The sequence below is a fragment of the Rhamphochromis longiceps genome, linkage group LG7 (genome assembly GCF_057381845.1).
Source record: "Rhamphochromis longiceps isolate RC_006_pf linkage group LG7, R_longiceps_female_GT1.1, whole genome shotgun sequence".
In the NCBI taxonomy this organism is placed as follows: Eukaryota; Metazoa; Chordata; class Actinopteri; order Cichliformes; family Cichlidae; genus Rhamphochromis; species Rhamphochromis longiceps.
In genome coordinates this window covers 44524021-44542545 of record NC_140563.1, presented here as the reverse complement: position 1 = coordinate 44542545, position 18525 = coordinate 44524021, and the positions used below count along the sequence as shown (strand labels likewise).

At 38.9% G+C, this 18525-nt stretch overlaps 1 protein-coding gene across 1 annotated transcript; it reads left to right on the top strand.

Moving 5' to 3' along the window:
* The first annotated feature begins 11762 nt into the window (after positions 1 to 11762).
* stard7 (StAR related lipid transfer domain containing 7) lies at positions 11763 to 17138 on the top strand. The gene is made up of 8 exons (XM_085413802.1): positions 11763 to 12689; positions 12932 to 13095; positions 13263 to 13312; positions 13697 to 13807; positions 13993 to 14075; positions 14182 to 14281; positions 14380 to 14464; positions 15002 to 17138. The coding sequence occupies exons 1-8, from the start codon at positions 12235 to 12237 to the stop codon at positions 15178 to 15180; spliced, it is 1227 nt and encodes a 408-aa protein (XP_085269928.1). The 5' UTR covers positions 11763 to 12234; the 3' UTR covers positions 15181 to 17138.
* The last annotated feature ends 1387 nt before the right edge of the window (positions 17139 to 18525 follow it).

The following is an 18525-nucleotide window of genomic DNA, read 5'->3' as shown; positions in this document are numbered from 1 at the left end:
TTTTTAAATGTGATTATTTTATGGCACCACTAACACCACTGTGCTCCTGGTCAGCACATCCAAACTTGGACATTCCAAAATAAAAGTCTTCTGTTGTTGGATCTTTGTTTTGTTAGTGCACCTGACGGCATCATTGCAGCAATATGGGAGAAATAATTTCAAAACTCAGAAAATGTTCATCGTTTCCTCCATTAGCCAAAGGCTGCAGACACAAAAATGTCAGAACTGTCAGTGTCAGAATATTTAGAGTTTGTTTATTGCTTTGACTCAAGGGAGTCAGAATGAGTTCAGAATGACTGTTTCTGGTTACAGTTAATTTGTGAGGTCTAAATCACCATCAGTAATGATAAGTAACCCTAACCCATTACGATTAGCAATACTTGGGAGTACATATTTCAAAACCCCAAAATGACTGTCCCAGCATCCCGACAATAAGGCTGTTCACTGATCAAATATCAAAATCACAGAGAGACACCTAATGGGATAAAACAACATCCCATTACATTAATATTTTTTTCCTCTTTTTGCCCAGACTTATCACTTTATTGACCAAGATTTGTACAAGCCTAATTGACTTTTTGTTGTAATTTTAGCTGCAAATTTTTTTTTAAAAAAAGTCTCCTCCTTCAGGAACAATTTGAATTTTATTCCTTGCAAAAAGGACTAAGGTTATGTGAAGCACACAAAATCTAGTTAGAGCTGATTCTTTCTGTCTGACTTCAGACAGCAGTACCTTGTGAATGTCTTGTGCAACCATGATATATCGAATATCTCTGTAAAGCTTGTCTTGGCTTTTTTCTGAAACCCTTCTAATTTTGTCTTTAGCACAATGGAGTTATGGTTATTTAAAAAGAGCTTGAGGAATGGGCCCGCCATGGCATATACCACGAGGCAGAGGTTCCCAAAGTGTGTGTGTGTGTGTGTGTGTGTGTGTGTGTGTGGGGGGGGGGGGGGGGGGGCTGTATGAATTAAAAAAAAACAAAAAAAAAATGCTTGGACACTGCTTGCATAATTGAAAGGTTTATGACTGTGCTTCCACACAAACGCAAAGCAGAAGCTGAAGCACCGTCAACTATGTTTCCAAACCGACTTCCCTCCAAGCCAAATACTAGAAAATATGATGAAGCAAATCTTCCCTTTGGCTTCACCTGCAAAAGTGGCAAGGTAGGTATCCCCGGCAGAATTAGCTTCCCCTGGCCTCTCCAAATCACAAACAAACAGTATCCAACTTTCTTGATTTTAGTTTACAAACACTTCTTCTAATGACTAAATACTCCTGACATTTTGAAGATGTTAGCTCTTTATACAGTAACGTTACAGTGGGATACAAATAACATCAGGCTGATCCTGCCACAATTTGTTCCCCCTGTCCAAATCACGGACAAACAGTATCCCACAGTTGTTTATATTTTTTAGCCCATTTTGCACAGAGAGGCATTTTTTGAAAAATGGATTGATAGCAATATTGAATATTATTACCAGAGATGGGCAGTAACGCGTTACTGTAATCTGATTATTTTTTTCAAGTAACGAGTAAAGTAAGGGATTACTATTGCAAAAACCGTAATTAGATTACCGTTACTTTCCCGTAGGAACGCTGCGTTACTGCGTTACTAAAACCGTGATTTTTTTTGCGAGAATGTCTCATGACAGTGACGTAAGCCAGTGCAACGTTCGTGACAACAGCTGTGTGCAGATCAACAATGGATATGTGCGAGTGCGGAAAGAGTATGAGCGTGCAGCGTTTAAAGCGTGGAAGTACTGACCTTTGAGTTTGATTCCATAAAAAGTGACAAAAACATTAGTGTCCGTTGTGCGTGGGAAGAAAACTTCTTTTTACAGCGGAAAAAAAACCTAAACAAGCACCGAGTGCGCAACGACGGATTCTTCCACTGACCGCTGCGGCACACCTGCACCAGGGTAAACCTCCGCCTACGCCACTCCTGCTTTACAGGTGAAAATAGAGCAAAAGGACAGCTAGTCTTTGACTTTATTTATTTTCTGCTGTGTTTTACTTGCATCTATTTGAAAGACTGAGTGTAAACACAAAAAATATTTTATTTTATGTGCTGGAATGTGCAGAAAATAGGTTTAAATGTTAAACTAATTTCTTCAAGTCAGAGACTGGTGCATATAATTAAATGTTTGCTTGATGCATAAAGTTAAAAGATTAAAACTGATAAAACAAGTTTAAAAAAATACTTTTCCATTTGATTACATTTTGTATGATGGATTATGCAGAAAAAGTAGAATTGGGCTGAAAGATCTATCGCTTTATCACCTACTCAGGTTGTAAATTGTGTTTTTAAAAACTAACTAAGTAACTAAGTAATTAATTACTTTTGAAAATAGGTAATCAGTAAAGTAACCGGATTACTTTTTTGGGGAAGTAATCAATAATTAGTTACTGATTACTTTTTTCAAGTAACTTGACCAACACTGATTATTACACAGGAAAAAAACAACTACACGTAAAATAATTACACCATGACGCCTCTGCCTTTCTAAATGGAGGAACAGTAACTGTGTGTGTATGTAAGCGTGTAAAACCTGAAGCTAGCAAGACTAACAGTACCATTATTTTGTCTCTATCCGCCATTGTAGAAATTCATCCCATGTAAACAACAAATAGGCACACAGCGTGACATGAAAGGCGCATACCTTTGACGTTGCGTGACGAACTCCGTATTCCTCGTCCACAAGTAAACATAAAAATGGAGTTTTCGAAAATCTCCAACCTGACAGGAGTTTTAAAAAATCTCCATTTTCTGTGATTGGAAACGCCGTTTATGTGTGGACGAAAGGTGTGAAGGTGTGGACGTAGGTGTGGAACCTGCATTTTCTAAAATAGGTGTGGACAAGGCATAAAAAAATTGCTACCGTAGTTTATTTTACTGCTGCCTGTAATTTATTGCAGTTTACTTTTAATTGTGTAATTGTTTATTAAATGTGTGTGAAATAAACAGCAATGGAGTTTGAAAACAAAATATGGGTGTGTGGTTGGAGAATGTCTTTGTGTGTGTGTGTGTGGGGGGGGGGGGGGGATTTTCTTGTAGAACAAAGGGGGGCCTAGCAAAAAAAGGTATGGTAACCACTGCCATAAGGGTTAAGACACAAAAGTCCTTCACAGCTTTAATGAGCAACAAACACAAACACACAAGATTTTAAAGAATGTGATGAACTGAGCATGCAGTATATTTAATCTGCCTCACCCTCTTCATCAGCATTTTTTGAGGAAAAAGACATGCTGTGGTAAAGTCTTTTATTTTAGTACCCTGACCTGTTTTGCTGTCACTGATGGTGGGCTCCACGAAGGGAGACACGATATTAACCTTTCTCTGAGATACTACAGAGTCTGTAAAATTCAGACTACCAGAATTGTGTGGTGCACCCAATTTACAGCTTGATCTTTAACTATAAAAAAATAATTCACATAAACCATGTCTGCACGAACAGATATGCGTGGTGCAACAGCGCCACCTGATGTATATTATTATTATTCTATTTGTTCTGCACGAATTTGCACAGCTCCCTAGTGCTAAGAGTAACTCATGAAAACAGTCTAAATCCTTCCATAGAAACGTTATTAATACCTTTTATTTGATTATGCATTGTTCAAGTTTAATTCTGTTATTTTATGCACACTGTGATTTTGGCTTTTAATTGCTTGTAAGTGCCTTAAAAGGTGCCTATAAATAAAATGTATACTTGTTATTATTATTATTATAAGTGAAAACTAACAGTGCCACCTGCTGCACATTATTATTACCATTATTTTAAATAAAATCCCATTCTGGTATTCAGTACCAGTATGAAGAGTAGCTCCTCGTGGAAATGAGATTTTCTAAAAAAAAAAATAAAAATAAAAAAAAATCCCCTGAAAGTTGGGAGTAAATCCTGGCAAAAAAACCAAACAAAGACAAAAACAAAAAACCCCAAAATATTTCTAAGGTGAAAAACTGGAAAGTGCATACCAGCGCTGTCATGCACTGCCTGATGATACTGGTATCCATGTGCTCATTTGCTTATTCACTTCAGTAAATCTGTGAAATTGGAATAGGAGAGTTTCCCCTTCTTGGTACACATATACCAAAAACTTTGACTCTGGTATGGGGTTTTTTTGTCTTACTTGTGCACAGGTACTGATAAAATATGATTTTAGTGGTGTGTGGAAACACAAAGCAATGCTTACTGTATCCTTTAATGGGCCAGAATTTACTGTGACTGGTATCATTTTTTATAAGAGATTTTTTATTATCAGTGCATAAAGAGGTTCCATTATAGATTTAACTTGTCTCACCACAGTTAGGTGAATCAAAAAACCCTAGGTCCAGTTAAGTTGGTCAATTTGTAAACAATCATTTTAGCAGTTTTAGGAGAAGAATGAATGATCTGTGGTCCTAAAAGATCCAGAAGCAGATGATAGCAGACCTGATAAATGTACTGTTTAGACATGGTGAAGTTATAGATGTCTAACTAAACTGGAAACATACTTTAGCTCACAAAATGTTTAAAAACACAGACGTGCACAGGTAGTTGCTCATTTCCATGCTGATAGTATGCCTTGCATTTATTTACCATTGTGATATTTTTATTGGTATATTTTATCTATTTGATATAAATAAGGGGAAATTCAGCTCTCTGATCGACTGCCTCACTTCTGCCTAGACACTAAATTAAATCATATCAATAAAACAATTCAAAGCAGTTGCATCACAAATGAAGTCATATGATTTTTTTCCAGTGATACAAAGATGTATGTTTACTTTAAAATCTGCTGTTTTGTAATTTGACTAATTTGTGCTCTGCTCTGTGTCCACTTGATGGCGCAGTTTCTGCAGTACCTTGTGAATGTCTTGTGCAACCATAATATATTGAATATTTCTGTAAAGCTTGTCTTGGCTTTTTTCTGAAACCCTTCTAATTTTGTCTTTAGCACAATGGAGTTATGGTTATTTAAAAAGAGCTTGAGAAATGGGCCCGCCATGGTATATACCATGAGGCAGAGGTTTGTAGAAGTTGCCATGTTACCCTAGCATCCTGAATACAGTGGCCGTAATGGCCATTACTGTTCTACCAATTCGTATTTTACATACCGTTAGGTCCATTTATATTTGGAGTGATACATGTTTTTTTTTTCTTTTTTTGAAAATATTTTTATTGAAAAAAGAAAACAACAGTACTTGCAGCTACCGAAATACAATTAACCTTTCTTCATTTTCCTAAGTAAATATACTTATATATATATATATATATATATATATATATATATATATATATATATATATATATATATATATATATATATAGTATATAAGTATATAAAAACCAACTAAAAAAGAACAAAAAACGCATTCTAAAACAAAGACCCCCCCCCCAGATCAACACAACCATCAAACATGTTAGAGGAATATAACAGTAACAGAAGTACATTTAAACAGGCAATTCCTCTAGACTACCAAAATAAGAGATAAAGGGTTGCCACTTGTGAAAAAATTTGGCTGTGCAACCTCTCAACATATATTTACTTTTTTCAAGTTTTAAAAAAAAAAACATGACATCTTTAAGCCACCGGGAAATAGTAGGATACTTAACAGACTTCCAATGCAACAATATTAGACGTCTCGCTAATAGGGATGTGAACGCTATAATATCCTTTTGTGTGGAATCAAGTGTAAGTGAGCGAACAGGAATCCCAAATACAGCAATCAGAGGACAAGGATGAAGAGTTACCCCAAGAACAGTTGACATAATAGCAAAATACCCTGTCCAGAAACCTTGTAGCTCAGGACACAGAAAAAACATGTGGCTAAGGTGACAAGGAGAACGATGGCATTTATCACATTTATTTTCCACTTCTGGATACAATTCAGGAAGTCTAGACTTAGAGAAATGCACCCTGTGTATGACCTTAAATTGAATAAGTCCAAGACGAGCACAGGAGGTGGAAGATCGTATCCTCGCTATAGCCTGTTCCCAAGACTCCTCATGTATTCGAATTCCTAGTTCCCTTTCCCATGTACACTTAAGCTTAACATTAGAGTGGTTACTAAAAGATAGAATAGCATCATAGAGTTTCGAAATGGTTCCTCTGTGATGAGGAATAAATGATAACGTAGTTTCCCACTGCTGTTCTGGAGGTAAAGAGGGGAAATTTGGGAAACACTTGGCAACAAAATGTCGAATTTGAAAATAGCGAAACAAATGGGTAACAGGGAGATTGTAACGAGAAGACAAATTGGGAAAACTATCGAAAACTCCATCCACATATACAAGTTTTGTTTTTTTACCTGTTCATTGAAACATATCCTAATTATAGTTATTTTTGTAGCTTCACACATGAGGAATATAGTCACTTCCTTTTTATTGAACCTTGTGTCACACGTTACAGGCACAGCTTTGTACAGCTACTCTTCTTCTGTAAAACTCAACTTGAAAGTGTTACTCATTTGTTTTATGGCTGTTCACATAGTGCTACATTTTGGAGAGAGCTTGAAAATTATATACTGTGCAAAACAACATACGAAATCAAAATTGAAGGGAAGAACATTATCACTTATTTTGAAACTAAAGGAAAAAAAAGTGCCATTGTCAATCTTTATATCTTATTAGGGAAATTCCATATACATAAATGTAAATTTCAAAACTCAACCCCATCATTTAATTTGTTTTTGATTGAAATTGAATATTACTTAAACTCTCTTAAATTAACTTCCAATAAAAAAAGTTTATCATTGATTGAAATTCATTCAGAAATGTTTAACGAATGAGCTGTCACAACTTTCAAGTACAAAGTTGTTATGAAGTCTGTCACATTCCCCCTTTTTTTCCCCCTTTATTTATTTATCCTTCTTATTTCATTGTACTGTATATTGTTACTCTTATTTGCCCTGTATGTCTACTGTACAAACTGAACTGGAATGACTGACTGTTCGTTTTATAATTTCAAATAAAGTTTGGAAAAAAAAATGTTTGAAAAAAAAAACAAAAACAACAAACCATCTACTCTTCTTCTACAGTCTTACATGATGTTACATGATGTTCCCTTCTAGCACAGCCTCAATACTCCCTCTGCTGGCATCACTGGTACTGCAACACAAAATGTCCTATGTCAACAATAGGGCTGGGTATCGTCACTGATTTCTAGAATCGATTCAATTCCGATTCACAAGGTCCCGAATCGATTCGATCCACGATTCGATTTAATTCGATTCGATTCAATTTAAATCTGGGAAATTTTGACAGTCAGCAGATGCTTTTGTGTCAAAGTAGCTGAAGATAAAACACAGAAAAACATGAAGGTGATTTTCCTGGCCTGGGATTTTGTAAAAATATTCTGCAGTACATCAAAAACGAAAGAAAACCATTAATCAACATATGAACATCACCTCTGACGTTACAGCGGTTTTATTAGAGACACGGTTAAGCGTTTTGCATTTTGAATAATTTTAAAAAGTTTAAATTTGTTCAGTATTGAACAGCAGAAATGAGGTTTTCTTTTCGGAAGAATGTAAAAGGGAAAAAAACAGCGGCCGACAGCGCTGTAAGCAACAGTAGACTTGTGCGTAACAAGCAAGCAAATAATGAAGAAAGGGAAACTGTTCTTGAAGTACAGAGAGAGAGAGAGAGAGAGAGCTGTGCATCGCGGTGGAAGCAAAACAGTAAAAGTCAGAGTGAATTCATGACGATGTTTATGTGAGGCGTTTGGATCTTCTTTTGCTGCTGGTTCGGTCAATATTGTTTGGAGAGAGTTCAAACTAACAGCTTTAGAATCGGCTCATAAAGGGCGTGAACACAAAGCGCGGACCCGCCGACAGATCAGAATCGGCGAGCTGTCGGCTTTCAGCCCCGACCGTGAGAAAGGTGACATCTAACTGATTCTGATCCGCAGGTCGCGCTGTGTGTTTAAGTCTATGTGCAGAATCCGTGTTCCTGCTCTCATTTACTGTCTTAACTGTTTGGTGGTTCTTGAAATTTTGTGAGATGTCACCTGAGATTCTGGCATTTTGGGCAAAATAAATTTATATTAAAAAATCGATTCAGGATTTTAATGAATCGATTTTAATCCATGAATCGATTATAAAAACCCACCCCTAGTCAACAACCAACCTTCTCTTTGTGCGTCTCCTAGGGTGATCATATTTTGATTTCCAAAAAAGAGGACAATTGGCTCAGACATCAACAACTTTAAAAATACTGTTTGTTTGAAGAAAATTTTAACATATTTAAACCTTGCAGTTAATGAATGGTGAAATAAAAAAATGTCATATAGGCTTTTAGTCAAAAAGTGAAAAAAAACAAACAATCTTAAAAACCTCTGGAATTAAATAATGGTACAGAAACAAGGCCTCATCCGTATAAGAAAAATTACCAGTACCGGGAAGTTACGAGGGAAATTTCTTTTGCAGTTTGCCTGAGAAATAGTTCGTCCAGAAAAATAACGTGAACTTAAGTTGACGGTACCTGCAATAAACAACTGTCATATATATAAAACACCCAGCACGCCCCTGCGGGCGGTTTTATCCTTCAAGCTCGGGTCCTCTACCAGAGGCCTGGGAGCTTGAGGGTCCTGCGCAGTATCTTAGCTGTTCCCAGGACTGCGCTCTTCTGGACAGAGATCTCCGATGTTGTTCCCGGGATCTGCTGGAGCCACTCGCCTAGCTTGGGAGTCACCGCGCCTAGTGCTCCGATTACCACGGGGACCACTGTTACCTTCACCCTCCACATCCTCTCGAGCTCTTCTCTGAGCCCTTGGTATTTCTCCAGCTTCTCGTGTTCCTTCTTCCTGATATTGCTGTCATTCGGAACCGCTACATCGATCACTATGGCCGTCTTCTTCTGTTTGTCTACCACCACTATGTCCAGTTGGTTAGCCACCACCATTTTGTGCGTCTGTATCTGGAAGTCCCACAGGATCTTAGCTCGGTCATTCTCCACCACCCTTGGGGGCATCTCCCATTTTGACCTCGGGACTTCCAGGTTATACTCGGCACAGATGTTCCTGTACACTATGCCGGCCACTTGGTTATGGCGTTCCATGTATGCCTTGCCTGCTAGCATCTTGCACCCTGCTGTTATGTGCTGGATTGTCTCTGGGGCATCTTTACACAGCCTGCACCTGGGGTCTTGCCTGGTGTGATAGACCCCAGCCTCTATGGATCTTGTACTCAGAGCTTGTTCTTGTGCTGCCATGATTAGTGCCTCTGTGCTGTCTTTCAGTCCAGCTTTGTCCAGCCACTGGTAGGATTTCTGGATATCAGCCACCTCCTCTATCTGCCGGTGGTACATACCGTGCAGGGCCCTGTCCTTCCATGATGGTTCCTCGTCTCCCTCCTCTTTCTTGGGTTTCTGCTGTCTGAGGTATTCACTGAGCACTCGGTCAGTTGGGGCCATCTTCCCAATGTATTCTTGGATGTTCCTTGTCTCATCCTGGACTGTGGTGCCGACACTCACCAGTCCCCGGCCCCCTTCCTTCCGCTTAGCGTACAGCCTCAGGGTGCTGGACTTGGGGTGAAACCCTCCATGCATGGTAAGGAGCTTACCTATGTCAGTGGCTTCTATCTCCTCCTTTGGCCAGCCTATTACCCCCAGCAGGGTACCTGATCACAGGCAGGGCGTACGTGTTGATGGCCCCGGATCTAATATATATATATATATATATATATATATATATATATATATATATATATATATATATATATATATATATATACACACCACATAATCTGATAGTTTCTTTGCTAAGTGTCTGAGTGCAACAACAAGTGAGTTCACTTTAAAAAAGGTTTCACCTACAACAACTAACAATCAGCAACTAACTTCCAGAAGTTTGCACTGCTGAATCCCACAAAAAGACAAATGGGCCTAAAAATAAAGCTAATTATTTATTTACATCTCTGTACCTCTTTATTTTACTAGCTGCTGTTTTGAAACAATTTATATAAAAACCTATTTTGTCAGACATTTATTCCTTGTTGGCTTCATCATTGCCTTCATCTTAGCCTTTTCCCTCTTTGCCAATGATGTTACTAACTCATTTGGCACAGCCGTGGACTCACTTTGCGTCAGGCATGTATTCTAGCAACGGTGTTTGAGACCCTGGGGTCTGTGCTTCTTGGGGCCAAAGTGAGCGATTGAGTGGACATGTACAACGGCTCTGAGCACTGATGGCTTGATATTTCAGCTCAATGTTTGGTGAGTATCTGCAGCGTATCTTTGAATTTGAACTTTACATTTGAACTTCAACCCTTTAGACAGAGCATTGAATGCAGAAAATGTTAAAATGCCTTGCAGTAGTGTTAGATTTTGGTGGCTGTTGAACATGTGTAGAACACATTGAACACAACAGGATGCATTAGCACAGGGGTTCCTAAACTTTTTTTGCTAGGCCCCCCTTTGCCTTACAAGATAAATTCTGTCAGGGAGACCTACCTTGGCACTTGTGCAGGTGAAGCCAAAGGGAAGCTATGCTCCATCACATTTTCTAGTATTTGGCTTGGAAGGAAGTTGTTTGGAAACATATTTGGCAATGCTTCATCTTCTGCTTTGTGCAGTGTTGGGAAGGTTACTTTCAAAATGTATTCCACTACAGATTACATAATACATGCCCCAAAATGTATTTTGTAATGTTTTCCATTACATTACGCAATGAGAGTAACGTATTCTGAATACTTTGAATTACTTAATATATTATCAAGCTTTTTAGAACTACATAACAAGGAAATTACATCATTCACTTAGATTACTGATTGGCAGCGCTAATTCGAAATTTCGAGTTATTAACTCAAAATTTTGAGAAAAGTAAGTCAACATTTTAGAACTACTAATAAGTCAAAATTTCGAGAAAGACAGCTCGAAATTTCGAGTTATGGATACTTTTTTTTTTTTAGTGGCGGAAACGGGCTTCCATACTTAACAGTTTGTTTGTATTTTAGGCCACTTAGAAATCATTCAAAATATCTAACTGAAAGGATGAACCATTTCTGTGTCTGTAGATAACAGACAACATAGCAAACAAAAGCAAAGAAAGAATAAAAGTGGTTGTATCAAATATTGACTTTCAAGCTCGTTAGAATTAAACTTTTTTCCCTTTCTATATTGTATTTTCATGTATGACTGCACATTATTTTTAATTTCTTTCACCTATTCAATTTTTTTCCTAGCATAATATAAAGAAATGATGGGTGTCTTAAGACTTTTGCAAATTAATGTGTACATTTATTAAAAGTTAATGACGAGGAGTACGTTCCTCGATTTATCTGACTCCCCTGTTTGAAGTTAAAATGACTTTACTCCTCACTTGAAGCATCTCCAGGACCTCCATGTGGCCACGGACCATATTTTAGCAATCAAGTATCACCGCTCCGATAGCGTTTTGCGCGTAATTTATGGTCATGGTTAGAGTCACCACTCTTACTACGACTTTTGTGCCGCTGGAGGGCGACTTGACTTCCTCTTCTTCAGACGCTCCATGGCACGAAGTACCAGCATTCCCCTTTCTATTATGCATGATTTTTACTTTCCGTAAACACTTATCCTGGACTCCAGCTGCAGTTTACCTTCTCTTCACCTTTAACCCAGATCATCGCTTAAGCGCTGCAACTGAGGTGGATGGGCTTTAGTAGACACACGAAGCTGGACAACCAGACATGCTGGTGATTAAACGACTCAAAATCAAACGGAGTGTGGCCCTGTCCAATAAGAAGTGACATTAAGCAAGAAACATCCAATCACAGGGCGTATAGCGAATTGTGGGCGGGCTTAAAAAGCGCGTGCATAAGGTAGAGAGTAGGAAGAGGAGGTCAAATGTATTGAGTGAAAACGTGAGGCTGTTTCAGGACAGATAGCTACAATATAACAGTTCAGTTTACAGTGGAGTTATTAGATATTATATTCAGAGGCAGGAGCGGGGGGGTTTCTGTGCATTTTAGTTTGTGCTGGTAACTTCCGCTAATTTAGAAGCTAGTGAAGAGAGATAAGGTTAGCTAAGGCTAACGTTACATGTCGCGTGTTTGCAGACAACTCCGCAGCTAGTGGCACTACTAGAGTAAGTTATGAATTTTTCTTTCTATAGTTGTGCATCATTATCTGCGTAGGTAGAGAGGGAATGCGCGGTGGTAGCTCGCAGCGCATTAGCTTTGGAAACAAAGTTTGCTAGCTAACCCTTGCTGCTGCACTCTGCTACTTCTGGAATTCACGTTGTCTTTGTGAACTTGTGTCACGGACACAGCTGTCATGTTTCACTCGGTGCCCCGCCGTCCGATCTGTGAGATCGGTATAAATACAGTGAGGCTTCAGAGCAGCTGGTCATTTCGACGCACTGTCGAGGAGGGAAGGGGAAAGCTTGAGAGGCTCCCGTTGCTAGGCAGGAACGTGGGCCTGCTGCTGTCCTGGCTGCAGAGGGCAGGTGTGGGTGCTAGCGACTCCGCGGCCTCTGGTCCCAAGAGGAAGGGTTTGCTGTCCATATTTGCGGACCATTGCGGCTTTGTGACCGGCCAGAGACTCCGGCGTGCATGCCAGGTTGGAGAGCTTTACTCCAACCTGTACTCGGAGCGCACCAAGTGGACCCTGGTTGGCAACATATGGCGCAGATTACAGAGCAAGCACGCCCCTACTGGGAAATTTGTGGCTGCCCTGGCTGGTGTCTTCATGTGGGAGAATGAGAAAATCCAAGATGAGGAAATTCAGAGGTGGGACAACATTTTATAAAGGCATATATTTTTGCAAAAAAAAAAAGGAATAGATGTAAACATGCCTCTTACTCTGTTGACACTCTCAACAAAGCAGCATTGATATTCCTGTCTTGATTCAAAATTTGAGTAAACAGTGCAGTTAAATTTGTTCTTACATTTGTATGTACAGTTAAGCATTTCATTATGACCTGAATATAACCTGTAAGTAATCTAAGCTTGTTATTTGCATCTTTGTGAAGGTGTGGACTGGAGCTGCAGGCGCTGGAGGCAGCAAAACGACTAAGTGTGTCTTCGGAGACTGCAACTGGGCAACAGGAATCTGGCTGGGAAATTGTGGTGGAAAAGAAGGACTTCAGAGTGTGGAAGCGACCTATTCCCAACAGTCACCTCTACGAATATCGAGGTCAGCTAGTCACACACATGTTTAACAGTGTCTCACATATTTGTCCAGTTTTGTCATAGAGGGAGAAATATTTGTAGCTCTAAAGGATTCTGCAGATTTTTCTTGCATTTTAAGCAGTTAATTGAAGGTACTTTGAGCTGGTCTGATTTGTTATCTTTTATTTGCAGTATTGGGCTCTTATGATGATGTCACACCAAGACAATTCTTCAATGTACAGGTATATTTAAGTTCAGTCTAATTATGTGCAATTTTGACTACCTCAAAAGTTTAAGTCGTTGAGGAAACTGCGTGAAGCTGATCACCTATTCTATTTCAGTGCTGACATACATGAGGAAATGATTAGGACGTACGATTAGGCTACACTCCTAATCCATTATTGGGGATTTAGGTGTGCAGCAATCTCTTTACTCTTGAAGTCTGACCTTCTGAACCACTGTTTACTCAGACAACCTTTTAAAATCGACACATCAAGTTGGGTTATAGATTAATATTAATTGGAGTGGGTTTTTCGGGGTTATGGGATTTTATTTTTTTGGAATCGCATTACACATCACAGGAATGCTTTAACAGCAATAACACTCTGCCTTTCCCTTCCCCCCAGTTGGACATAGAGTACAGGAAGAAGTGGGATTCTCTCGTTATCAAGCTTGAAGTGGTGGACCGACATGCCAATACTGGCTCTGAAGTTGTGCATTGGGCTACACACTTTCCTGTGAGTTTGTAGATTGCTATTTGTTCAGCCTACCCTGCATTCACCCGTGACACTTTTTTTGTTATCAGTCAAAGTATGAATAACCTTCATTTACCTTTTGATCAAGAGCAACTGCCAACCAAGTAAGGTTAGGTTGCATTTCGCACACTCAGTTGTTATTTGATCTTGTTTGATGTCCTTCACAGTATCCCATGTATTCGAGGGACTATGTATATGTGCGCCGCTATGATGTTGATTTCAACAACAACCTGATGATCTTGGTCTCCAGGTCAGACTTAAAGAGATGTTTGTTAATTTGTTTATTTTGGGGTGTATTTATATAATCAGACTAAATGCTGTATCTTATCTTGTGCATTGATAATCTGGCTGTGCAGAGCCGTACAGCATCCCAGAGTACCAGAGACACAGGAATATGTGAGAGTTCATTCATACCAGTCAAAGATGGTCATTCGCCCACACAAGTCCTTTGATGAGGTTAGTGATGAATGTCATGCTGCACAGATTATTTAATTTTAAACAACTGTGTCCTTTTTTTGAAGTTGCTCAGCATAGTTTTTCTTATCTCCTCACAGAATGGATTTGATTATCTGCTGACCTACAGTGATGACCCTCAGACCGTCTTCCCCCGCTATTGTGTGAGCTGGATGGTGTCGAGCGGTGAGTACTGAAAAAGTCATACGCTAATCACGTAAGGATTAACTGAAATTTATTCAAAAAAGAATATTTCAAAATGACTAATGTTGATCAAAGAGCTGTACAAAGCACAAAACAGAAAGAGGATAAAGGAATGGAATAAAGGAAACTGACTCAAATTCCAGTGAATAAATATAAGTTTTCAGTCTAGTTTTAAAAGTCTCAGTGGAAGGAGCAGACGGGGTGGGGGATGCTCTAACAAGTTTGGAGGCAAACGCGGTTTAAAACAATATTTAAAAAGTTGACTACACTGTGGCAGTGCAATTTGTCATGATGTTGTTAATCAACACCATAACTAACGGACATAAGGCAAGATTTTGACCATATTTTACATCATATTTAACCACATGTATTCATATTTAATTGAATAATACTACATTTTGTAGAAGTCTGGACAGAAATGTAGCAATGTAAAATTTAGTTTTCAGAGAGAGTGTTCCATCATGTTATGCCTTTTCCAGCCTGATTTTGAGAATGTTCTCCCTCTTAAAACCTGTCTAGGTATGCCCGAATTTCTGGATAAACTGCACACTGCTGCCCTGCGGGCCAAAAACTTAGAAGTGGGAATTCAAGACTACACGAGTGTCATTAAATCCAGTGACACAAACAGGCCGTCAAGCCAGGAGCGCCTCACTGGAGAAAATGCCCATACAGGTGGTTCTGGACAGATCTACGCTTGAGATGGAGATTTCGTAGAGAGCAGAGGTTTTCTTGGTGTGTTTTCACTTGCACTCAAGTCAGGAACAATAACCCTCCAACCCCAAACTTAGGGGTAGATTAGAAGAACTGAAAATGAAAGGTGCGATCTAAAATAGCGGCACGTGTCCATCCATAGACATGTTTATGCTGTTTATAGAGGAGATGTCACAAGAACGATGGACTACATTAGTGACGGCATTGTTGTCACTGGAGAAAGTGTTGCAATGCAAGTTGTCGTTCAGACTGCTGGTTTTGGCATTTTTCTTCTTCAGCCAGTCAATGCCACCTGATGTTTTCCTGCAATTATACAATTGAGCCAAATTTCCTAACCATAGACATGTTTTTGCCAAACACACAGTTTTACTCATTTTAGTATTTAATGGCTTGTCTTATGTTTTTAGACAAAGCTTGACTTTAAACTCTATTCAAACCGCCAGCTTGCTCACTACTGTATTAGCGTCTTTAGTGTGATTTCAACAAGTTGTGGCGGAAATGAGTATGACATAGAACTGCAACTACACCTGCCTTGTTTTTACTAAGAAGTTAACGCTTGGTCAAATTATGGATTAAGAGAAGAACTGAGGCCCCCTGCTGGGAATTTAAAGCAAGTGATTTTGATTTGTTTGAAGCATGACAGATGACAAGTTAAATTATGAGTTTGGCCAAAAAATGATACAATTACTGAATTTAAAAATAAAAAATAAAGCTTTTTGTTTGCTATCGACATTAGTTTACTATCCACCCTGTTGAGGTATCAGACGGTCCGTCTCACTGTGTTCCTGCAAGTGTTTAAAGCATCCAGCCTTCTGAAGATGAACCAGTCCTTCAGCATTAGGGGCATAGTGTCTTATAACAACCATATAAATCCTCAGATACAGTGGTGTAAAGTTTTAGGTATTTGTGCCACATCCCAAGCCATTTGCATTTAATGTGATAGTTTTTTTTTTTTTGGTTTTTTTTTGTGTTTTTAAGAGGTGGTCCAATTTCAGTTCAGAATTTATTTTGTTACTGTTGGGTTCATCAACACAGTTTGCACTCCTGGAGGTCTGGATATTTCTGTGTTGCTGTAGATCTTGTATACTCAAAAAGTCACATCTGGAGGACTGGATTTTTATTTTGTTTTTGTTTTTTTGTCAATGGGTGCAATGAGATTCACGTCTTTCTCCTAAATTTTGATGCTACCGTTTTGTTCTCGTGTGTCCTACTGAAACTCCTTTGAATTCATCTTTCCATGTCACCCTTGCATGCAGGGGGTGCTATGAATGTACAAATAGCAGCACATGCCACAGAATATATAACATCGCCTAACACAGTTCACTGTTTACAGACTGGCACAAGAATCGTGAAATAATGTTGTAAAAAAACCCTAACATCTTGTAGCGCAAGCTTGTGCTGCGAGATGTGATTCACTCAAATGGTACATTTGAGTGAATTGGCTAATTCTATATGGTGGTTTCCACTTGTGTGAGGGAGGTCCCATGTGTGGATACGCGTATGCTCCCAGTGTATCAAAAGTGTGTGTAATTATATTCTGTTGTGAAGTGTTTTCCTGCTGTTTGTGTTTTTAACAATGGCAGTGTAAGATGAGATACTCTTCATGGGTTGACTGTGCAAATTGACTCTCATTATAACCCAATTAAACAGTATGTCATACTTGCTAATGTTTAGTGTGTGTGTGTGTGTGTGTGTGAGACATTTGAATGATCTGATAACTGAAGACACCTCTGTGCCACCTGCAGTATTTAAAACCAGTTTTCACATCTTATTTTTGTTTTGCAGGTAACTTTTTTTCTCTCTCTCCATTGTTAAACTTTTAGGAAAAGAAAGAGGGGGAAAGTGTGGCTTATGAACAGGTGCACTTGTAATCCACGTGATTTAAAATTAATTTCTGAAATGGAAGAAACATTAATCTGATGAAATAAACAGTCCTTTATGTGTATCATTGTGGGTTCAACTTTTGATGCAGAAAGCATTTGGCTTTGACTTGTGCTGCTCGGGGCCATGATTGATTAGCATAGTGTTTGTACTGAAGGGCCACCATCGTCCAGTCTAATGGGATAATCTGTAAATCCAATAGGCTGTCTGGTCAGACGGTCTGTGACACTCTGCACATATAAGCTTTACTGCACACACACTGTTTAATTTGTCTGCTCTGGATAACACTCACTGCTATATCTATGCTGACTATTGATTCTTTGCAGATAATCAGCACAGTGTACTACTTTACCATCAAATATTTATACGTGTTAAAATAGCTGCATGTCGTTTATAAAAGATACCTGCCAGTTTTGTCTTAAGTGCTTGACTTGAAGTTACCTCCACATCTTTTTAGGTTCATGAAGGTTCATTTAGGTTCATCGCCTCTGTCAGTGCGCCCCAGGGTGGCTGTGGCTACAATGTAGCTTGCCATCACCAGTGTGTGAATGTGTGTGTGAATGGGTGGATGACTGGATATGTAAAGCGCTTTGGGGTCCTTAGGGACTAGTAAGGCGCTATATAAATACAGGCCATTTACCATTTACCATTCATGAAGACCTTTTACCTCTCATCCAAGAAGCTTCTTCAGTACTAAAACTGATGAGTCCCAGGTGCAATTAATGAGCACTTAAATCTGATAGGTTTATGTATAATAGTATTGAATGAGTTCATGTGGCTGAAGTTTGAAGGTGATAATTGGACAATGTGACGTAGCATTTTCCAATTGATATCTTGGGTCCATCCGTTAAAAGTCCCAGTGACCTTAACCTAAAAGTCAGTGGTTTCTTAGATAATTTCTGAAAATTACCAATGATTTCCAAATTTAAACCATAGCTGCATTTGGGATGCTTTTTTTTTCCAAATATATATTTGTGATGTGTTCATGGTGCAGATGTAAATAAAAGGTGCAGTCGCTGTACGGAAGAAGAGAGGAGTCAACTTAAACAGAGTAGTCTTTTTTTCAAGTGGCAGGAAATTTGAAATGCAACTTTTCAAAGTTGCTTACTAAATAACAGCAAACATGGTTTCTGCACAGTTTGTCGCAAAAAAGTTCTCTGCTAGCTAATGTCCAGTTGCTGTATTTCTCAGGGAGAGAGACCTTAGTGGGCACAACAGATGTTTTTGCAAAACATCTTGCAACCTTTAATTCGACTGACTTAATCCACAGAAAGCAGCAGCACAGGTCAGCTGCTGCTTTTATAGGTGACTGATCAGTCTACTCAGAGAAAGATCTACTGGCACTCCAAATAAGCTATTATGTCACTTATTAAGTAATTCTGCTCCCCACATTGCACTATAGCAGTCTGATTTGACAGGTAGAGGTCAAACAATCTTTAACCCTTTGTAGG